This window comes from Mytilus trossulus, chromosome 1, assembly GCF_036588685.1.
Source record: "Mytilus trossulus isolate FHL-02 chromosome 1, PNRI_Mtr1.1.1.hap1, whole genome shotgun sequence".
NCBI lineage: Eukaryota > Metazoa > Mollusca > Bivalvia > Mytilida > Mytilidae > Mytilus > Mytilus trossulus.
This window is the reverse complement of record NC_086373.1, coordinates 8,610,220-8,635,086: the sequence shown is the minus strand read 5'-3', so window position 1 is coordinate 8,635,086 and position 24,867 is coordinate 8,610,220. Positions and strand designations below refer to the sequence as shown.

General features: G+C 32.0%; 2 protein-coding genes across 3 annotated transcripts; one reads left to right on the top strand and one right to left on the bottom strand.

The window, feature by feature from the left end:
• The first annotated feature begins 7,381 nt into the window (after nucleotides 1-7,381).
• Nucleotides 7,382-13,145, top strand: LOC134714456 (uncharacterized). 2 transcript variants are annotated; one of them, XM_063575709.1, is made up of 3 exons: nucleotides 7,388-7,564; nucleotides 10,062-10,118; nucleotides 12,695-13,145. In XM_063575709.1, the coding sequence occupies exons 1-3, from the start codon at nucleotides 7,517-7,519 to the stop codon at nucleotides 13,073-13,075; spliced, it is 486 nt and encodes a 161-aa protein (XP_063431779.1). In that variant the 5' UTR covers nucleotides 7,388-7,516; the 3' UTR covers nucleotides 13,076-13,145. The 2 variants fall into 2 exon arrangements, with proteins under 2 accessions (XP_063431788.1, XP_063431779.1); XM_063575718.1 differs by lacking the exon at nucleotides 10,062-10,118 and having other exon boundaries at nucleotides 7,382-7,564.
• Nucleotides 13,146-17,844: 4,699 nt separating this feature from the next.
• On the bottom strand, nucleotides 17,845-23,720 carry LOC134714449 (uncharacterized). Its single transcript, XM_063575695.1, has 4 exons — nucleotides 23,435-23,720; nucleotides 20,828-21,120; nucleotides 19,650-19,798; nucleotides 17,845-17,998 (listed from the first exon to the last, which is right to left on the bottom strand). The coding sequence occupies exons 1-4, from the start codon at nucleotides 23,617-23,619 to the stop codon at nucleotides 17,855-17,857; spliced, it is 771 nt and encodes a 256-aa protein (XP_063431765.1). The 5' UTR covers nucleotides 23,620-23,720; the 3' UTR covers nucleotides 17,845-17,854.
• Between the last annotated feature and the right edge of the window lie 1,147 nt (nucleotides 23,721-24,867).

Below are 24,867 nucleotides of genomic sequence, written 5' to 3'. Positions count from 1 at the left end.
AGCAGGTGATGTTATAAGTAAAGAAGGGATCAATAGAGACACTTTCTATGGTGTCTATAGGAAGGGGTCATATCAGCTGGTGATGTTATAAGTAAATAAAGGATCAAAAGAGACACTTTCTATGATGTCTACCCCACAAGGGTGACTGGGGAATAGAAATATGGTCACTTGGTCTTCTCCCGACCGACAGTAAAACGCTTGTCGAAGTGGGGCTTCCGTTTGGGTGTGCGGGATGTATTAAGTTCGCAGTCACGTCCGGTCAGAATGGGGACGTTTAATCCGATGTCTCGTGTAAAGAGAGTGCCACGCTCTTTGCACGTTAAGAACCCTTGCAACAACTCTTTGAGGGCCCGTAGGTGGCCTGTTGCAAGGCAAAATTTCTGTCCCTATCCAATTAACCCTCATTTTCCAATGGCAGTCAAAATTTCCCCGACCATCATCCCAGATGGCCTCTATTGTGACAAGACCTACATATTGTATTTATTGTGAACTTGTACTCGTCCTGAATAGGCATGAAATATTTGCCACTGGACGTTAAGCAACCAGCAATCAATCAATATATGATGTCTATAGAAAGGGGTCATATCAGCAGGTGATGTTATAAGTAAAGAAAGGATCAATAGAGACACTTTCTATGGTGTCTAAATGAAGGGGTCATATCAGCAGATGATGTTATAAGTAAAGAAAGGATCAATAGAGACACTTTCTATGGTGTCTTTAGGAAGGGATCATATCAGCAGGTGATGTTATAAGTTAAGAAAGGATCAATAGAGACACTTTCGTGTCTATATCGAGGGGTCATATCAGCAGGTGATGTTATAAGTAAAGAAAAGATCAATAGAGACACTTTCTATGGTGTCTATAGGAAGGGGTCATATCATCAGGTGATGTTATAAGTAAAGAAAGGATCAATAGAGACACTTTCTATGGTGTCTATAGGAAGGGGTTTTATCAGCCGGGGATGTTTTAAGTAAAGAAAGGGTCAATAGAGACACTATATATAGTGCCTATAAGAAGGTGTCATATCAGCAGGTGATGTTATAAGTACAGAAAGGGTCAATAGAGACACTGTCTAAGATGTCTATAGGAAGGGGTCATATCAGCAGGTGATGTTATAAGCAAAGAAAGGATCAATAGACACTTTCTAAAGTGTCTATATGAAGGGGTCATATCAGCTGGTGATGTTATAAGTAAAGAAAGGATCAATAGAGACACTTTCTATGGTGTCTATGTGAAGGGTTCATATCAGCAGGTAATGTTATAAGTAAAGAAAGGATCATTAGAGGCACTTTCTATGGTGTCTTTAGGAAGGGATCATGTCAGCAGGTGATGTTTTAAGTAAATAAAGGGTCAATAGAGACACTGTCTTTGGTGTCTTCGCGAAGGGATCATATGAAAAGATGATGTGATAAGTAAAGAAAGGGTCCACAGGGACACTTTCTATGGTGTCTATATGAAGGGGTCATATCAGCAGGTGATGTTATAAATAAAGAAAGGATCAATAGAGACACTTTCAGAATTGTTTATAGGAAGAAGTCATATCAGTCGATGAAGTTAGAAGTAAAGAAAGGGCCAAAAGAGACACTTTATATATATATGGTTCATCTTTCACAAAAAAATACCGAAAGAATTTAGTATAATTTTACAAAATATTCATCATGTCTTGTGCAGAAAATATTTAACCACATCTACATCATGGTGTCATCTTTTTTCCCAATTTAATATTGTTACTTGGGAATAATGTTAAAGTGTAATGGCAACTTAAATTTAGCGTTATCCTTACCAATGGAAAAAGCTAGGAAAGCATGTTTTAAGATTAAGAAAACAATTTGATTGGATAATCCTTGTAAACTTTTAGACAAATTATGTGATTCATTAGTAAGTCCGATATTGCTATATTGTAGTGAGATTTGTGGTGTTTTTGATAATTCGGGAGACAATTCCATTTTGGAAAAAATCCATATGAAATCATAAAAGAAATCCTAGGTGTTCATGACAAAGCAATTAATGCTGCTTTATTGTAGAGCCGAACTTTGCACGCTACCGTTGTGGTAAAAAATCTCATTTTATTTATTAAGTTTTTTGCATGAACCCCCTGAGGGGTTCATGCTTATATATTGGTGAGTTTTGGATGTGTCTATGGGCCACTCGATATCTCTCGGCCGGAAGTCAGAATAAAATTCTCGGAACGTCTCGAAAGTTATCGGTAATTTTTACAAGTTGTTATCTACATCTTTGATATGGTCATTTGATGGCCCTTGACGACGCAATTATATTTGTTTTAAAACGATCACTGCATGTACACCGTTTGTATCTGGGCCAATTATAACGTTGTATTGTCTGTTGTCTTGATAACATGTAAACTAATTATGTTTGAAGATTTAACCACGGGAATCACTGTGTATTTCATCATAGCCTTACGGGAGAGAACATTCTGGTTAAAATATTAATATTAGATCGGAAAACAGAAAGATAGTATTCTTATCAAAAGTATTTAATTCAATCAGTATCAAAGAAATATATACAAATTACATACTGTATTTATGTTTTCTTTTAGAAACTAACAATGATTGAAATCAGAATATTTTCACAGCTGCAATTAAGAAATGAAGTATTTTATATATGATGAGATACTCTGCTTTGGCATTTTTGAATATTCATTTGTAAAGGAAACCAAAAAATTGAATCTAAATAAATTCTTACATCCTACAAAAAAATGATTATAAACAATAATCATTATATTTCTACGTTAATTATTTCATACCATTTTAGTTTTTATGTTTTTTATTTATTATCTTTATTTTTGTATTGTAATATATCCATTAAACGGAAAGTAAGATAATTTTTTTTATTTTTTTTATTTTAAACGGTCGTGAATAAAATACTTGTGTGTTTTCAATTCATAAAGCATGATTTTAAATCCTTGCAGCTCACAACAACCGTAAAAATAGTTTACAATAATCACAACAAAATTTAATTACAACCATAATGTTGATTATTTTATACTGTTTAAGTATGGATTTAGAAGTCTTTGCTTATATTTTGTATAGTAATATATTCACATAGTGGAATGTTACAATTTAAAAAATCGATAAATAAAATGTCCATCCGTAAATACTTGACGTTTGTGTTCATAGATATTATTTATATTCAAAAGAATTTAAAAAAAAAAAAAGGACTAACAGGAATGTTAGTTTATTATAAAATTTTGATTCAATTTTTGTTCGTATGTTTTAATAGTTTAACCTTTTAGCATCTACATATTTGTACTATGGAACGGTTCTGAAATTTGTATACATTGTGTTGAACAACTATCCTACACGTCTAGAATCATTCACATTATAGATCACATTTCAAAAGCACACTATCGGTTTGCGTTCTAAAAAAATCCGGATAAAATGTGAATGAATCCGGAGTCAAAACATTTAATGTAGGCCGTTTGACATTCGAATTCGAAAATATGTGATGACACAAATGCATATTCTTTTCCTGAGTATCAGTGAGATGCTTTCTATTTACTATTTCGTGCGCTCAAAGATTATTTGCATGCAATACCATTAAATTCACTCGTGTAAGCTTATTTTCGTTTTCGTTATTTAAATTCAGGACACAACAGAAAGAGTTTTACATGTGACTTTCAAGCACGGTCATCATTACTAATGGTATTCTGACCTCGAGTTGTTTCTCTTTTGTTTCTTTTTTGAGTCACTGTCCTATTATAAACTTTGACCTTTACAAAAAGCTAAGAATAGATTCCTGAACTTTTTAATATATTTAGCCTTTTAACTTTTTTCATCCGATCGTCAATGATGTTTTTTTTTTAGACTTAAGTCGTGTCTGGCATACATCATTTCAATTCTGGTACTTTTTTTTATATCTACATAACTTTTTATACAAATTGGTTTTTTTGAAAGTGTATGCATACACTTCTGAATAAAGAAATTCTTCGGCAAAACTGAGTTTCCCTGTAGAATGTTTAAATTGATTTAAGAAAAGTTAGGAAATCCTTGAGATGTTTTATGAGACCAAAATAAGTCTCTTCATAAGAGGTCCCAGTCAATTTCATGCCACAGGTTTCACCGCATACAATTTCTGCCATGAGTAAAGACAGCTTCGAATACGAGTTGAGAATTTTATAGGCATTCATTTAGGAAACAAAATATAAAGATATGATAGATAAAATGAATGCATCCACAATTCCAGATTATAAAACAAACTGAGTGCATAAATTTATATTGCGATAGGTTTGTGAAATTTGCATAAGTCATCCGGTTAGTAGAAATTAGGATTTGTCAAAGGGTTATAATCGGGAAAATTATGAACATTCCCAAGTAATAAATAAAATAGTCGAGCTTTAAAATAACTATTCAAAGAGAAGCTGTAAATATATACTTTCAACTGGCTTCTTCTATTCACATTCAATTATTTCAATTCAAAAGTAAACACAAATTCAGCAACGATCATTGATGACCCGGCAGTCAGCGGTCTTAGGTTCATGTATTGCTTTTCTTTTTTTTAAAGAAAGCAACTTGTTTAACATATGTTTCGGTCTTAAAACACACTTGTATCCAATTTTTTCTGGCAACTGAAAAAAAAAGAACCCGTGCACAAATAAATGTATTCTATTTTAAACAATCTAGGATTTTCAAACCTAGCTGGGGGAAGTTGTCTATATTTAACAATGTTAAACAAGTATTAAACAACGATTAATTGATCAGTGCACACAGGATTAATCATCAAAAATGCACGATTTATCCAAACTAAACTTTTATCAACAATTTCATAATTCAAGTCAGCGTAGTTTTTATGTTGATGTTCTAAGTAATTAATTAGAAAGGTCATCTCTGTGTAAAATAAGATTAAGTGCACATAATCTTGCTATTGAAAAGGGCGATATTTAGGTTTACCCATGCACCGATGAACGAGTTTGTAATGTATGTAAATCGGGTGAGGTAGAAGATAAAAATCACTTTTTACTGAAATATGAAAAAAAATTATTCAACTACAGAATAAACTTTAAAACTATTATATCAAATATACTTCCTACATGTTGTTGTGAAAATCAGCTTAATATTAAAAGCTGCATTAATAGTAATTCTTTAAAAGTCCTGAAAGTGACAAGTTCTTATCTACATAAATATCTGGTATATAGAAATGTGAATTTGGCTTCTTTTAAACCAATTATTGTAATTGTGTTTGTGCCAATAAAGTATTTGTATTTGTATTTGAATTTATTCTGATATAAGAGCAAAGTCCCGTAAGATCCCTTTTAATATTTTAAAGAATGATTATATTTGTGTTAAACCCCAAAAGTGACTCAGGAACTGCAGAAATAATTTATGATCACTTTTGTCTTTGAACCGACAGTAAAGTCCCTGAGAATGTTGGGCGTTCTTTGGATGAATACATACGCAGCCACGTCTAGTCAGAAAGGAGATTTTGCATCCTTTGTCTCTTGATGAGATAAAGAGCCAGGCTCTCTCTGTACGTTAATAGCCCTTGGAAGAACTTCTCCTTGCAGGGTCTGGAGGTGGGCTGTTGCAAGGCTAAATTTCAATTTCTTTATCAAATATACCCTCATTTTCCAGTGTAATTTCAAATTAGTCGACATTGATTTCGATTAAAGACCTTCCGGTTGTATTAATGATTATTGATTTGATATCATCATGAGAATGCATGAAATATTTGATGCTGAACGAAAAACAAACCACAATCAATTAATTTAATATTACTGTATCAGTGTAAATTAAATATACTTCTTCTGCTAGTGTTGTGGGGGTATACAATACATTATTACAATAATAATTTATTAACGTCTCACCATCAATAATATAGTAAACACAATTCACATTATAAAAGGAAACCTTAAAATTATTAATGCCATTCTAAAAAGAATTATGAGAGACCGATTAAAAAGGAAATATAGTATTTACAAATTTCCAAAAAGCTATTATAAAACAAAAGTTAAATATTAAAACATATTTACATCAATTATAGGTATAAACTCCCGTCTTCTACGATCTAAAATAAGTTTGCAGGTTTTGACACATTTTTTGTATCACATTAATATTTTCACTCGCTAAAATAAATGAAAGTTTCAAGGAATTCGGCAATAGACTAAAATGTTCGTTTTCAAAGTTTAAAATCTTATACAGTTTGTCTCTACGATCATCGTACAACGGACATACAGTCAATACATGCTCTTCCGTTTCAATTATATCGTCACAAACAAAACAAGTTCTTTGATCTATTGGAAGACTCTCGTAGCGTCCTGTCTCCACCCGTATTGGGACAACACCACAGCGAAACTGAGAGTCAGTTTATGTTGAATAATTGAAAAAATTAGTAATTACTAATTAAAAAAGCAAATCTTGGAACACAAGAAAAAAAGATAAGGCAAATTAACACTAGTGATATCAAGGCTCCTCTATAAAAATATATGTGAATAAAATGCATAATGATTATGTATTGATACAAATTATAAAATACATTTACACCATGATTACATTGAAAGTGTAAGGATACCCTACATTTATCATGATAAACATGTTCACTGTGAACGAAGTCAAATTTTAGAATGACTATCCTCCCCCTTTTTACATCTTGTAAATTACTCAAATCATAGTTTTGCATTCATTATAAAATCATAGATAAAATTATATTAATTGTGTGGCAAACTTCTTTTAGTGGTGTCCAAACAATAAAATTTTAAGAAAAAAATAACCTATTTTCTCCTTTTAGTTTAAATAATTTCATTTCACTTGTTTTTTTTATCGTTGCAAGATTAATACAATTTATTGTTTCCCAAATCAATATTTTATGTACATAAAAAAGACAAAACTCTTAAAAGTAAATTCAAATTTTACAAACCATTTAAATCATACTTTCCTGCAATCTTACATAACTAATGCTAGCTGTTATTTAACTTAATTAATAAAGTAACATGGCATTAATTTTTAATTTACAACCCGTTAGTGTACAAAGGGAAGCAACTTTAGTTGTTCTACGTAGGGGTAAAATTGGCAGGTTAATGGTGCGAGAATAGGCTTTTTACATCCGTAGATCAGTGAAAGGATTTCTTACTATACAAATCCTTGATCCATATAGCATATGATGCAACATCAATGATTACTAAATCTTTGTATCAACGACTAGTACATAATATAATACCATAGAATATTAAATAGGCCGTATTAAATATACATGTATGCAAAATAACAGATGTCTCGGCACCCGCTGAGAAACCTACGTTTGTATTAGTGTATTATCTGTGGTCATTACAGTTATAAATAATAAACCCCAAGGGCATCTAATCTCTAAGGTCGTTGATCGGTGATTAGGTCATGTTACGTAATCGTGAATGGCCAATGGTCAATGCATAATCAAGTCTATACGTGTACCTACATGTAAACATAAACAAGTATATAATATACGAGTGTAGCGTTGGGTCAGTCTACGGTTATTTCAACGCATAATTCAATTAGGATACTAGTATTCTGGAATAAATTTCTTTGAAATGCAAAATTTAGCCGGTCATTTATGGACTGTTGGACAACTTGTAACGGTAGGTGTATTATATATATATTAACATTATCAGAGACATATATAAGACAATATGTCCCAGTCAGGAAATAAGATATTTATTGATACGTGATAACTTCGTGTTATTTACGTGATGCAGAGTTGATGTGATGTAAACATATATCTTTGAATTATATTTTATATATGCGCCGGCAAGGATTTGTATAGTCTCACTATACAAATCCTTGGCGCCGGTGAGCATTTCGTCAACAAAAGACTCATCAGTGACCCTCGAATAAAAAAAATGTTACAAATAAAGTGCGAAGTTGTAAAGCATTGACTGAGGACCAAATATTCTAAATAAAAAAAATCATAATAAATTTGGGAAGTATAAATTAAGGTTTATTTTATAACAATAAGAATCTTACTAAAGTAATGATATTTTTTTTATTTTAGTCGAAAAATAATCCCATGTTACCAGATACGTATAATTCATTTTTGTCTCATATGTTACAAACTTCCTGTTATAATATAAGTCCTCAATTTACGATTAGATAAATTTCTTTTAAAAAACAATATTATACCCCACGAACAAATAGGATTTACAAAGAAAAAAACGTACTGTGGATCACATGTTTGTTCTAAGATCCCTCATTGAAAAACATACAAAAAATTTGTTCAAAATCTTTATTAATGAAATAAAGAATGATTTTGATATCTCTAGTGATCCAGCATTCTTGAATAAGAGTCCATTGAGTTGTTTGTTATATGCTGATGATATGGTATTGCTATCTTCAAGTGAAAAGGGACTGCAGACCTCTCTTAATAAGCTGTCATCTTATTGCTTGCAGTGGAACCTGAAAATAAACTATGAAAAAACTAGATGTGTGATATTTAACACATCTGGTCGCTTATTAAGTTCAAAATTTACCATCAATAATATCACTTTAGAAAATGTTAAACATTATAGAAATTTGGGAGTTGTATTTTCAGCATCTGGTGCATTTACAGAGGCAAATTCTGAACTTTACAAAAAGGGGTTAAAGGCCTTTTTTAAACTAAGAAAATCATTTAGTGACTCACTTCCAAAAATTTCAACATTCATTCATATATTTGACCATACAATTCAGCCAATTTTACTGTATGGATCAGAAATATCGAAACTCAAGGATTCATCTTCTTTTTATAAACTATGTAATGATTTTATACTTGAAAAATTGAATGTAAAAAGTTGTAAATATATACTTGGTGTGAACAGAAAGAGCACGAATAATTATGGCAGAAGTGGGACATTTACCAATACAATTGTCTATTTTATTAAGCATCCTTAAATATAGGATAACTTTAGAAAAATCTGAAGACATTTTACTTAAAGAAGCTCTGGCACTATCTAAAAGCCTACATGAAAAAGGTCACACTTCATGGTATAGTTATATTGTTAAAGTTTTGGAGCTTCTGGATCTCACTCCCAACAGTTTACTACATAACAGTAAATATTGTTTAAAAAAAATAGTCATGGGAAAACTTAAAGGATTATATATAAAAGAATGGAAAAATAACATTTTTAATGATGTAAGAAGTATTAATAACAAAAAAAATAAACTTCGCACATTTCGTTGATTCAAAACGAATTTTAGTTTTGAACCTTATTTAACCTGCTAAACAAAGGCAGGCATTAACAAAACTAAGGATTGGAGACCATCAACTTTCAATTGAAACAGGGAGACACAAAAACATCCCAGCTCATGAGCGTATTTGTAAACTCTGTGAGGAGGAGGTGGAAGATGAGATCCACTTTCTCCTACAATGCAAAAAATTAGAAACATACAGAATGACATTTATTAAAGAACTTTGTATTTCTTATCCTAATTTAAAGAAATGTAATGATGAACATATGTGTATATGGCTAATGGGTTGTGAGAATCTAGAAGTTCTAAAACACTTATGTAATTTAATAATCAGTCTCTGGACTGAGAGGGATAAACTGATAAAAATGTAAATACTTGGTAATGCCAATTCGCTGACCCAGTGAATCATTCATAGACCAAATTTAAATTTTATGGCACTAATGGTACATGTACCCATAAACAGCTTACAATCATTTTTACATGTTCAATATATGCATATATAAATATCTGTGGTTTTAATTTTACTTTTGTGCTCATTTTCTTTATTCTATATTTTGTCATTTGCATTGTAACAAATTGCTTGTAATTATACTGCTCTTTTAGGGCGTCTTTGATTGACAATAAAAATATAGGATTGTATTGTATTGTATGTCCTTTTATTTTTTTTATAAATTCTTTTTACCTACATATTTTTTTTAATTGCAAGGGCGGGGGTATTGATATGATAAATAGCCAAATCGATGGAACTGTGTTATCCTTACGATTGATACGGTAAAATTGATCATATTTTGTGTTTGTGTGTATGCAAATTTATACGTATACCATGAATAGAGAATGAATAACATACAAACTGACTTTAAAACCATACCTATCTTACATCAATGCATCAATATAAACATTTTTGCATTTTAGACTGAAGTAGCAGTACAGAGTGTTAGCATGGTGCATTCTCTACAAACTTGGAGAAAGGTCAGTCAAATGTATTTTTGATTTGTTAGAAATGGTCTTTTATGATATTTCATGTAACAGAAAAAGTTCTTATGGAGCTACGTGTATATACCTTTTACAAGCATTAGTCCAAACGTTGGCTATTTAGGAACCACGCCCCTTGATCCGCATCTAGTGATCGCCGAGTTCATGTGATCCCCTATGAACTTATAGATAGACAAAGAAAAAATCATATTGTCATATAAATTTTGTTTATTACAAATCATTCAAATCTGTGTTTGGACTTTCGGTTTATGTAATTTATATATTTCCGATTTTTATGCCGATTTTTATGCTAAATATTTTCTTACATTTTGATATACAATTCAATTGTCATTGTGTGTTAAAAATAATTTACTAAAACGTTTTTATTTACTAAAACGTTTTTATTTATGAATTTTGTAAGTCACTATTTATTTCTAAAAGTGTGTGAAACCTCAAAGATCTTCAAAGGCGTTATGTTTACCCTTACAAGTTCATATCTCGTTTTAATCCGTAATTGTTTATACATAGACAATCCGTTTATAACAGTTATTGCCCATTATTACAGTGGCATTAATCGGTATGTGTCTGTATGTAATCGCGTCTGTCCATGTTACCAGAGCCAGAGCTCCAGATAAGCTGCGTATTTGCATGATCACGCAATACAAATAATAGAAAACCCAATGCAATTGTCCTTTGAAGGGTTCAACAACCCAATTAATTCAAGGGAAAACCCAATTCGTTTATCAATCATCGCCTATTGTTATTCGTAATGTGTTATAATGTGTAAATATTCTCCAATTTATTGTGATTTAGTCTTTCTATTGAAATTATACTTTTCGTTAATATTTTTATGCCCCATTTATGGGCATTATGTTTTCTGGTCTGTGTGTCTGTTCGTTCGTCTGTTTGTCCCGCTTCAGGTTAAAGTTTTTGGTCGAGGAAGTTTTTGATGAAGTTGAAGTCAAATCATGAAGTCCAATCTACTTGAAACTTAGTACACATGTTCCTTACTAATATTATATGATCTTTCTAATTAAAGGAGGTTCGCGGGTCTAAATCATTTTTTTTTAATTTAATATAGGATTTCTCTGTATTTTTCTATAAATGAACTTCATCTAATACTTAATAGAAAAATGAAATAAAAAATGTGGTCACCGTTCATTTACGCTCACAATTTGCCTTCGAAAGAAGCATACATTTTTGTTAATTTCCTTTTTTTTCTTCTGTTGGACTAATAGGATAAATAGCGGTAATATCGAGATTAAAACAGAACTAAATTACAGCTGAGACTACTATAACATATACAGTAGTAGTCTCAGATTACAGAAATCGCTTAAATTTTACAATTATCTAGTTTGTGTAGAGCTTATTCGAAAACAACAATCAAAAATATAGGTCACCGATGAGTTAAAAAAGATATTTCAATTATAATGTAAAAAAATGGCTTTGTTGCACCAAAGGGAGATAATTTGGAGCTTTTTCAATGATATGTACATTTTTAAAAATCACCTCGGGCCAACATGAATTGATTTTTTGGAATGATTTTTGTACCATATGATAAAGTAACAACTACTTAAGGTAATAAATGAAATAATTAAAATGTAATGAAAAATTTATGTTATTTTTTTTTCTGAAAATCTTATACCCGCGACCTCCTTAAATGCCAAAATCAGAGATTTTCCCTCATTGAACATAGAAAATGATAGTGCATCCGTGTACTTTTAACACATTCTTGTTTCGTGACATTGCAAGTTGTTTTCTAAATAATTTGCATATTTAAATACTTTGAAATTGTTTTAATGGGATAAGAAATGAAGAGACAATTTTAAAACTTCATAAAGGTCAGTGTGATTTAGAGGTGACCGTCTGATGTGTATATACACGTACTAGTGTTGTTGTTGATCTTATGCTGATTCGTAATTTTCTTAGAATATTGTTAGAAGAAAAGGAGAGGTAGCATGATATTCGCTGAAAAAAATGTAAACCAACGACACATGGGGTGGGGTTTAAATCTATATTAAACTAAAAATCTGAATAGGCTTCTATAAAATATTACGTTAGAAAAACAAATGTTTAATAAATCAGTACAAGTGTGGACACATATCAATGTGGAAAGTATGTTTAATTTTTTTTTTACAGCGTTTCGAACAAAAAAGTCTTCTATATTGTTTTTAACAATGTTAAACTATCATGTCCCACACTGACAGTACCAAACACTGCCTTCGGAAAATTAAAATGGTCGTTTATGGAACATTTGGTATTTATGTTCAAGACTGCCATATAGGAGACACTATATGTCCATGTTGTATGGATTACCAAATGCATCTGTTAAAATATTTGCCACTACTTTGCTTCTGAATACTGAAAAACAAAAACCCCAAATAAGTAGAGTAATATAAATGGTGCATTTCTGCATGATGTGATTTTTATACGCTAGACGGGGTTTTGAGTCAGAACTTGTATCATAAACGGTGGGACAGGTGTGATTCTATAAAGTATGCATTCGTTAATTTATATGCTCCTACCTCAAATATTTGCATCAATACTTTACATTTGCTCTTCTTTAATTCCAGAACCGTAATGCAAGTGAGGAATTGTCACCCGACGAGGAAATTCACAATATACTAAATATGTATTCCGCCGAAGAGCTAGGACATAAAGCAGAGAGGTATTTAATGAACCTACGAACTGATATACTAGATATCGCAGCAGAACACGACAATGATATCAGAGTTCAGTTATATATATTCAGGAACTCACATTCGTTTGGATCTGGAAAGAACTGCATTGTAATTAACATCACAGACTCAAACATAAACATGAAAATAAAATTAAACCAGCCGGCTACACCAAAGAAAAAGACAGATCAAGGCGAAAGTCTTTCTGTTGTCAGATGGGCCAACAATACAAAAGACGTTGTGAAAAGACTATCGCCTGTAAAATTGAATTTCTAGTGATATTTTTGTAGTGTTATTGTTTATATTGTTAATTTAATATATTGTATACATGCATCGTATTGGTTAAGATATCTTTTCATTTGTTGCCATTTACACGGATGAAAACAATTTGACCTTGCCCAATACCCTTGAAAAATAACAACAAATAAGCAAACAAAAGTTGTAACAAATCCACAGTTACAGCAGATTTCAATGAGTATGTAGCTAAAGGTAATATCTTTGGTTAGCTTGTTTGTAAGCTGAACCATTGCATGAAATCATTGTTAGGTAAAGTATACTTCCCTCCTTACGAAGTAGTCTAGTCCTATAGACAGATAGATTGGTTATCTGTCAGACAAGTCTACTCATAAATTTAAAGAGGGTAGTTTATCTAACCTGATAATGACTTACCAAGCTAATCAAAGATATTACCTTTGCCTACATACTTATTGAAATGGGCTGTAATATGTGACAGTTGTTGAAATATCGTGAAGACAACCAGGTACTACCACCTCAGCCAACCAATTTGAGGAAATAACATTCAATAAAAGTACATGAAACAATAAGATAAGATTATTTTCGCCACTCTTGATTTTACTTGTTCGAAGGCAAGATAAAAGATGCACCAAGATTCAGACAACGTGTAAAAGCTCATAGAATTCGGTTTGAACTTTAAGTAGAATTTGGTGCGGAGAAGCAGCTGTGTGTTCCTGCTGAGAAATTAAACATTATAATTACACAAAGTCAGCTATAAAAGGCACAGAAATGTCAAATGTAAAAGAATTCAAACGAGAAACTGATAGCCTGATTTATGAACAAAACAATTATTGAAAAACAAATATGGTATGCAGCAACAAATGACTACCACTGATTTAAACTTCTCCTGATCTGGATGTGGTGGGTCAAAAAATGTTGCTGACGCCGAACCCTTGAAAATAAATTCATAAGATCGATAGAAAGCACAAAAACACAATAACGCCATAACAAAAACTCGTGAGATATATTTTATATTTATCAGACATGGTTATACATATTTGTGAGCGACAGTGGTAGAACAGTAAAACATAAGAACACAGTCTAAAAAACAGTTGAAAAAGGCTTAACTCATTAGATGGAGACATATAGAAATATATCAAACAAACACACAGATTGGACGTGGACGGGTACTTATACATGTACATCCCAAAAACAAACAAAAAATACACTTAGTACAGATCTGAGAGAACTCGCAGTTACTGACAGCTGGTTCAAATCCAATAACCAATATTGAAAACAATCATGTATCTAAGACTAAATATCAATCAGTACATGTCTAACATCCAATTGATTTAGTGTTAAGACGTCATTAACAGTCAGAGAAGACATGGTAACGAAATCCCTGAGTTAACAACTTACTAGTAAAACATTTAGTATCGATAATTAAAATACACAATGTCACTACAGACACGAGCAAAGCGAACGAGTTGGGGTATTTAAACACCGTGAGACGGTGCCAAGAAAAGAGGGGCGAAAGATACCAGAGGGACAGTCAAACCCATAAATCGAAAATAAACTAATAAGGCCATGGCTAAAAAAGAAAGAGACAAACAGACAAATAATAGAACACAAAACACAACATAGGAAACTAAAGACTAAACAACATGAACCCTACCAAAAACAAGAGGCTCTTAAGAGCCTGTGTCGCTCACATTGGTCTATGTGCATATTAAACAAAGGAAACCGATGGATTCATGACAAAATTGTGTTTTGGTGATGGTGATGTGTTTGTAGATCATACTTTACTGATCATTCTTGCTACTTACAATTTCCTCTATCTGTAATGAACTTGGCCTTTAGTTGCAGAGGAAAGGATTTGGTAAAAACCTACCAAAATTTACTAAATGTTAAAAATCGACTATAAAGGGCAAAAACTCCTTAAGGGGTCAACTGACCATTTTGGTGATGTTTGATTTATTTGTAGATTTTAATTTGCTGAACATTATTGCTGTTTACAGTTTATCTCTATCTACAATTATTCAAGATAATAACCAAAAACGGCTAACTTTCTTAAAAAATTACCAATGTGGGGGCAGAAACCCAACAACCAGTTGTGCAATTCAGCTGAACATATTCAGAGCAGATATATGCTTACTAGATAAACAAGTTTACACCTTGTAAGATTTGCTTTAAATGCTTTGGTTTCAGATTTATAAGCCAAAATCTACATTTTACCCCTATGTTCTATTTTTAGCCATGGCGGCCATCTAGGTTAGTTGGTCATGTCACCACACATATTTTTTAAACTAGATACCCTAATAATGATGGTGGCTAAGTTTGGTTAAATTTGGTCCATGAGTTTTAGAGAAGATTATTTTTGTAAAAGATTACAAAAATTTACGAAAAATTGGTTAAAAATGACTATTAAGGGTAATAATTCCTTGAGGGGTCAACTGATCATTTTGATCATGCAACCTTTTTTGTAGATCTTACTTAGCTGAACATAATTACTGTTTACAATTAACCTCTATCTTTAATAATTTTCAAGATAATAACCGAAAACGGACAAAATTTCCTTAAATTTACCAATTCAGAGGCAGCACTCCAACAACCCATTGTCGGATTCAATGGAAATTTCAGGACACCATTGTAAATTGCACTTCAGTCGACTCTTTCAAATCTTCAATTTCAAAGCATCAATATTAACTCAATTACAACATCTTACTTTATTATACAAAACATTTATATTTTTAATTTTCCTATTTTTTAAAAATTGTACATTTTTCCAATCTATGTCTTGTTGTAAGTTTCCTCCTGTGACATAATCTTCAATTTGTTGAAGGCGGTCACTATATGGTAGAATAGAATAGAATAGATAGATCTTGACTTAATAAACAATTTAACCCCATGTCAGATTTGCTCTAAATGCTGTGGTTTCAGAGTTATAAGCCAAACTACACATTTTATCCCTATGTTCTATTTTTAGCCATGGCGACCATCTTGGTTGGTTTGGTGGGTCACCGGACACAATCACTCTGATTCAAACAAAAAATTCTCTGAAACCGATATTATCAAGATGCTTGATTTCTTGATTGACATCATATTTGTTACGATCGGAGGACGTGTTTTTCAACAGACTGTCGGCATCCCAATGGGAACAAACTGTGTCCCTCTACTTGCTGACTTGTTTCTTTATTATTATGAGGCTGACTTCATGCAGGAACTTCTTAGGAACAAAGATAAGAAGTTAGCAATATCCTTTAACTCTACTTTCCGCTATATAGATGACGTTCTTTCACTAAACAATTCAAAATTTGGTGACTATGTGGAACGCATATATCCCATCGAATTGGAGATACAGGATACTACAGATACAGTTAAGTCGGCTTCATATCTTGACTAACATATAGAAATTGACAATGAGGGTCGGTTGAAGACAAAACTTTACGACAAAATAAATGATTTCAGCTTTCCAATTGTGAACTTTCCATTTCTAAGTAGCAACATTCCAGCAGCACCTGCATACGGGGTATATATCTCCCAATTGATACGATATTCCCGTGCTTGCATTTCCTATCATGATTTTCTTGATAGAGGGTTACTTCTCACAAGGAAGCTATTAAACCAAGAGTTCCAAATGGTGAAGTTGAAATCATCTCTTCGTAAATTTTAAGGACGCCATCACGAGTTGGTTGACCGTTATGGAATAACCGTTTCACAAATGATATCGGATATGTTCCTTACGTCGTAACTACAATCCCCTTCCCTTTCATGAATTTGACCTACCGAATTAGACTACTAGTATATACCGGATTTGTAATCACATTTTACGACGGGTGCCGCATGTGGAGCACCTGAGATCACCCCTAGTTTTTGGTGGGGTTCGTGTTGTTTATTCTTTAGTTTTCTATGTTGTGTCATTTGTACTATAGTTTTTCTGTTTTTCTTTTTTAGCCATGGCGTTGTCAGTTTGTTTAAGATTTATGAGTTTGACTGTCCCTTTGGTATCTTTCGTCCCTCTTTTAAACTAGATACACCAATGATAATTGTGGCTAAGTTTGGTTAAATTTGAACCAGTAGTTTCAGAGGAGAAGAATTTTGTAAAAGTTAACGACGAACGACGGACGACGTCAAGTGATGAAATAAGCTCACTTGGCCCTATGGGCCAGGTGAGCTAAAAATGGGGTGATCTCAGGTGCACCAGAAGGGTAAACAAAAAGGAAAAAATAACAATAAAGAAAGAAAAATCCTTCCTTTTGTCGTAAATTTTTGTTCAAGTCTGTATTTTTCTCTTCAGATACTATGAGCAATAGGCCAGCTTAATTTGGTGTATGAACTAGTAGCACAGTGTATATTTATATTTGGCAGGTTCACTTGTATTTGACCTTAGTTTCATGGTTCATTTTTACTTTTAAGTTTTCTTAATTAATTGTGTTCCTTATATATAGTTACAATAAATAATGGGTTAACTATATCCGGTGTATTGAATGATCTAAGTTATGTAATATTTCTAATAAAACTTAGAACAAAATTTATAGATATAGGAAGATGTAGCGTGAGAGCCAATGAGACAACTCTCTTCTTCGAAAGAAGAAACATGTCTCCTATAACTGCAGAATCCATATAATTAAACCCTGGAAACACACATGAGACCGGAAGCAGACATATAGTTGTTAAGGTTTGTGTCATTTTGGTCTTTTGTGGATAGTTGTCTCATTGGCAATCATACCACATCTTCTTTTATATATACCGAATATTTCACCAACGTTTGATTGACGTAGATTGACTGGTTGATGAGTATATTGGAAACATTTAATATCATCAGCATGTCAATCTCCAATCTGTAAGATCCCAATCTTTTATAAGTGTTATAAATTGATGTGGACGCCGACTTGAGTGGCAGACAGAACTCTTCTTGTTTGAACCAGAACTATGACTGTCTACATATTCAACGTGAAATACAGCCTAAAAGTAGAATTATATATACAAAATATTGACAATATTGATAGATATTTTATTATAAATCCAGAATCAAGGGTGTTTAAAACTTATTTTTTCAGTTAATATTTCGCTTTCTCAGTTTGATTACAAGTGTGTATTTTCTATTGATCCTTGTTTGTAGGAATAGAATTAATTTGTATTTTTAACTGTTGCAAGAAAAAAAACCTCCGATGGATTAAACAGAAAGGAACTACTAAAAGAGGGATGAAAGATACCAAAGGGACAGTAAACCAAACAGATCGAAAAGAAACTGAAAAAGGGAAGGGGAGTGTTGTTACGACAAAAGGAATCTGTGAAACATTTATTCCATAATGTTCAACCAACTCGTGATGGCGTCCGTAAAATTTATGAAGGGATGATTTCAACTTCACAATTTGGAACTCTTGGTTAAATAGTTTCTGTGTGTGCAGTAACCCTCTATCAAGGAAATCATAATAGGAAATACAAGCTCGGGAATATCTATCAATTTGGAGATATATTATCCGTATGTAAGAGCTGCTGGAATGTTCCTACTTAGAAATATAAAGTTCACAATTGGAAAGGTGAAATCATCTCTTTTGTCGTAAAGTTTTGTTTTTAACTGACCCTCATTGCCAATATCTAGATGTAAGTCAAAATATGAGGCAGACTTAACTGTATCTGTTGTATCCTTTATATCTAATTTGATAGGATAGATTCGTTCAACATAGTCATCAAATTTTGAACTATTTATCGAGAGAAAATCATCTATTATAGCGGAAGTAAAGGATATTACTAACTTCTTATCATTCTTCGTAGAAGTTCCTGTATGCAGTCAGCCTCATTATAATAAAGAAACAAGTCGTCCAGAAGAGGGGCACAATTGGTTCCCATTGGTATGCCGACACTGTTGAAAAACACGTCCTCCAAACGTAACAAATATTTTGTCAATCAAGAAATCAAGCGTCTTGATTATTTCAGTTTCAGATTTTTTTTTGTTTGAATCGGAGTGATTCTTTACAAAGTATAGACAAGAGAGTTATATCTACGTTGGCCATTCTTTTTTTATGCACAAAGCATCACCAACTCTTTTAATTTGTCTTTTAGTTTGGAATGGGGAATAGTTACGTAAAGCGTAGACAAGTGAAATGTTTTAATTCTATTGCAAGATGAAAGAGTCTTAAATTACATTTTTATGTACTCTATTAAAAATACCTTTGGAATTTTTAAGTATCTACATCTGACTCACGTAACCTCTAGAATATACAGTTTCACAATAACTTTGCAGCCCTGCTCTGATTGCTGATAAAACAGATGTTGATAATTTAGATAGAGGTTTCGTGGAGCACTTGTAAGACCCAGCAATATACCGTTGTTTGTAAGGACACTTATGTAGTTTATGTATCCAATACAGGGATGGAAGATCCAGTCCTTCGTCTTTGGTTGAAATTCAAAAGGAACACAGAACAGACCTATGATTATTCAGGATTTCCTCTTTGGTGAATGTATACAGGATTGTACAGTCAAAACTTGGTAACAATTTCTAATAACTGAACTATTGACCCTTTTTTACAGTTCGTCTATAAAACTAGATAACAATTATTTGTTTAATTGGTTATTATAAGTTTTACATCTAATTACTAAAATGATTGGATACCTTGTGTGCGTCGATAAATGGTTGGTATTTTTTGCATTCATTGTTGTTAACACACTCTTCGTTCAAAGCCCAATCAAAATGTGATTGTAACTCCTGGATCTGGTCCACATCATTCTTCAAGCCCACTGACAGTCCACGATTGTGTGCTTCTAGACAACGAAAAGTGAAAAACAAAGATTAAATTGAGACATTAAATCATATCTCGTTCACATATTGATACATACTAAAATTTATAAACGAGAGAGTGTTATTGAAATGTCCTAATGGATTTAATTTTGATATAAGTTGGTTAAATGATAAGGATGATACTTTGTCCTTTCAAGTATTATTGAATTCTAATATTTGTTCAGTTCAGTTTTCTGTTTATACAATTTAAGGATGAAATAACCAACGTTCGCGAGCAAGAAATAACCATCGTTCGCGAGCAAGAAAAAGAAAATATGAAGGATCTCCGAGCAGCTTTTACTTTGGAAAGTTATAAAAAATAGATATTTTTCTTTTCCTCATTTCCTTAATATCTACATGCCTATGGCGTACACAATTATAGTATATGTGATGAGTTTTGTTATATAACCAAGTCGAAACTTATGGCGGTAAGAGACACCGGCAAGAACGTGGCGCAAACGGGACAATTTTGATCTTGAAAGGGTATATCAACATAATAGAAATAGCAGTGTTGGGTTCCTTTAAGGAGGCTCGCGGGTAAATAATTATCAAAAGTACCAGGATTATAATTTTATACGCCAGACGCATTTCAGCAAAAAAATAAACACTTGTTTTTGCATGACAAATTTTATTTATTACTCTATTAGTTATTACTTTATACTATGGTACAAAAATCAACCCAACAAAATCGGTTCGACCCAAGATGACTTTAAAAATATTTATATCATTTAAAAAGCTCCAAATTATCTGCCTTTGGCGCAAAAATGCCATTTTTTTTGGCGTTAAAATTGAGATCTTTTTAACTCATCAGTGACCTTTATTTTTTATTATTGTTTTCAAATAAGCTGTACATAAACTAAATAGTTGTAAAATTTAAGAGATTTATGAAAAGCCTTGTGCAAATCAAGTCGACAATTCCTTGACACTTTATTTTGGACATTTTCGAGAGTAATATATTAGAATCTGACCATTCAATAATTAACTGGAATGTACGTATTCTATAACACAAAAACCTGTTGCTAGCCATTTGTTGAAAGTCAGCTGATCATGTGCAGTAAGGTGAAAGCCATTATCATTGGTATATCCATCGACATTGTCAGGTTCTACTCCGTCACATCCTTTATCTTGAGCCTTCTTTAATCTAGCAGACATAATACTCTTAACTCTGCCATCTCTAATGTCAAGCCATTTCTCATTCCAACCATCAAGTTTGTGGCCTATAACATCACTTGGAAAGGCACTGTGATCACTTCGCCAACCTTCATATGACCCGGCAGAAAAATAGCATATTACTTTCTTTCCAGAACTTTAACAAACAAAAAAAGTATCATTTATAAAGGATGTTTGCTTGTCATGTTTTGGAATTTTTGTCAGATTTTCGAAATCCTCTGATTTTATTCATTTGAATGCATTAAAAAAATTGCCCATTGACCCCCATTTCTCTTTTTATAAATCTTTTACATGTATAATTATAAGTCATTTGTTAAAGTCTTATAAAATCTTAGTTATTTCTTTTTTAATAGATTTTGAGAACTTTAACTAGTCAGTGATAAGGCTATGAAAAATCAAGAGAGAACATTTTCCCGTCAAAATTCCAATGGCTAATATCTCGAAAACAAGCACATTGACCTCTATATTTTTTTTTGCTTTCCAATCCCGACTCTTTTTAGTGTTCCAAAAATGTAAGATATTATTTTTTCTTCCGCCGAATTTTCTAATATGCATTCTGAACTTGTCCAAATTTTAAAGAACTGCATATCTGCACTTGTACAGTAGTATATGTTACAGTAAATAGATGAAATTAGGAATTACATGTAACTACTAAAAGTTTCAGTAAATACCTGTAATTACTAGCCAATTTAGTAATTACATGTATTTACTAGTTGTTTCAGTGATTACTGGTAATCACTGATTATTTTGGTCATTTTACAGCTATTTACTAACTTGATGTTTTTGTTTTTAAATTAAAACCATAATTCAAAATACCAAATAAGAAAGTAAAGAGATAGGGATTTTAAGGGAGCTTACTTAAGGATGTAGGAATATAAGGCACATCAAAAGTGCATACTCTTTAATGTTTGTGAATTGAAACTGGAAAATAGTTGTTTTATCGGATTTGAAACTCTGTAAATATATGCATGCAGGACAATGCTATCTATCTAAAATTGATTTTAATAATTTGGTTAAACTAAAATCTCCATCATGAGGTTTTAAACTTTAAAATAACTTTCTCCAAATATCCTGGTTTTATACCAAACATGGACAGAAGCAATTTTTTATGATCATAAGTTAATATCCAAAAGTAAAGTTTGTAAAACGAATCCTTTTTTTCGTATATTACTTATAAATAGACTAGAGTTTTTTTCTCCAGTTAACATTTCATACACTATGCAGTTAAAGTTTTTAAAACATTAGGTTTTATAAACCATCCTGGATTTTTACCCAATTTTGACAGAAGCTTCTTACAGTACTAGTCAAAAGATAGTATCTAGATTAAAATTTTAATATTTTCCCCTCATTTTTGTTGAGCCTGCGATTAACAGCAAAAGTAGGCTATCTGTTCTGCAAAACCCTTACAACTTTAATAGCTTTTAAATACAGCGATAACCCATCTCCAGCAAGAGGTTGAATTGGAGGTCACACGAATACGTATTCAATGAGGTCAAAATATTCCCTCGTAAGTGCACAACTTATCAACCTTGTTTCTCAGCTATTTTAACAAAATATAACCAGATTGGCTGCTAACAGTGAATTATAATTTCACTATATCATTTTTATTAATGATTTAACAACAACAAAAATATAAAAAAAAAATTATATCTCGAAGCTAATGCACATAACAGTTCGTTCCAGTTTTTAACCTTTTTTACAATCTTATCTGTATAACGTAGTAAATCTAAATATTCTTAAAATTCAAAGTTTTCTTTAAAAAATTAAAACATTATACTTTAGGAGAATTTTTAATCTCTGATTTCCATGTCTGCTGAAATTTGTCAAAAATTATCTGTTTAATGCTCAACTTGAACCGTTTTGTATTAAAACTAAAGTTACTCGGATTTAACCAAATATTTGAAAGTCCACATTTATTCAAGATATTTTTTTATAGAAATCAACCATTCAAAATTTACTGTACTGTACTAACTGATTTTTTAGTTAGTATTACCATAACTTTTGATCACCTGACCATAATACAACATTGTTTTAGCAGTCAGTAAATAGGTGTAAAGATTCATTTTAAAATTAGTAATTACTGGTAATAACTGGGCCGTTTCAGGAATTACTTGTATTAACTAAGTGCATCGGGGATTACCTGTAATTCCTAAATTTTAGTAATTACATGTAATTCCTAATTTCACCTATTTACTGTAACATATATACCATGAAACACATTTTTTCATTCAAATATTTTTATTCTGCATTTTATATTTTTTGCAATGAAGAATAATATATATTCATATTTTAGTCAATTTGATAATAAATCTTAGGTTTTATTGACATGCAGAATGTGTTTTTTTCATGTGTTGTTCTTATGTATGCCAATATCACTGCTAAATTAATAATTAAAAATAAGTTCAACATTAAAAAAAATAAAAATTCTGTGAATAAAAAAACCTCTGTACCTTTGAAGCGAATGTATTGTGCTGGTAGACACATCAAACAGATCCACATCATATACATGTGCATCGACATGTGTATTTATGTGGCCACTATCGAGTTGCCATTGAAAGGTAGTGGTAGCACTGGGTCTCCATATGGCTGCATACACTGAACTTAAGCAAATCAACATTAACAGTACGATAATCATGACTACTATGTAGTGTGACTTCTCTTATGGTTCTTATCTCCCGTCGGATTGCTTTATAACAACAGGGTTATCTGTTCCATATATAGACTTTAGGTTACAAGGAAGTAATTATTTACATAGGCGACAATGGTAGCCTTATTTGGTCCTGCCTTTTCACTATCAAAGATCCATTGAAAAAAAATCGAATTTTGAATTATCAACACCTTTGGGTGTAATTGCAATGGTGCCGCAGTTTTTTTGCTAGAAAAATGGCATTTTTTAAGGGTACTCAACGGTTCCGGAATTTTCGAAATAGTATGAATGAAGAACACCCCTTGCTTAATTTGGCACAGAAAATATTGCTTGCCTAAGAGAGTTTTCTCTAAATTTCTCGCTATTTCTACACCAATGGCCAACACCTATTTCTCGCTATTTATACACCAATGGCCAACACCCATTTCTCGCTATTTCTACACCAATGGCCAACACCCATTTCTCGCTATTTCTACACCAATGGCCAACACCCATTTCTCACTATTTAATTTCTAATTACCAAGGCAGCAGAAAATAAGTTTACCTCTACCTATTATCTTTCTAGCCGGGTTAGCTCTTTCAGGTTGTTCTAGCAAACATTAAATAATGTTAATCAAGTTAAATTTGATTGAAACAAAACAGATTTAATATGTTGTTAATTCTATGAATAGTTATCAAAGGTACAAGGTTTATGAACACGGATGTAACTTTAAAAGAGTCTTTGGAAGCGAGGTATGAAATCTGAGTGAATGTGGATAATCACAAGTTCTTGTACGTAATTGCAAGTAAAGAATAAATAACATTTTCCCCCGATACGTTGCATGTAAATTAAAACATCTAGAGTTACAAGATATCAAGAGAAATTTCTCAATAATCATACGAAGGGGGGATCTGCATATGGATATTCAAAAACATAAAACGATTGAGACAATGATCATGCAAAAGATAAAAGACGTAAATGTGCATCTAGATATTCAAAATCATATTGATAGAAACACGATCATCCTAAAGATAAAACTAGGAAGAAGGAAGTTCAAAAATTTTGTGATTTTACTTTTATACCAATTGCTTGGAAAGAGCAGCAATAGGAACACATGGTTGTCCCTTGGAAGATCCCTGGTGAATTAAACAATTAAGTTAACATACAAACATATGTTAATGCTAGACTTCTGTTAAAAGATAATCGCTTTGCCTAAACTCCTGCATACGTATTTATATGGATTTAGTAAGGCGGAG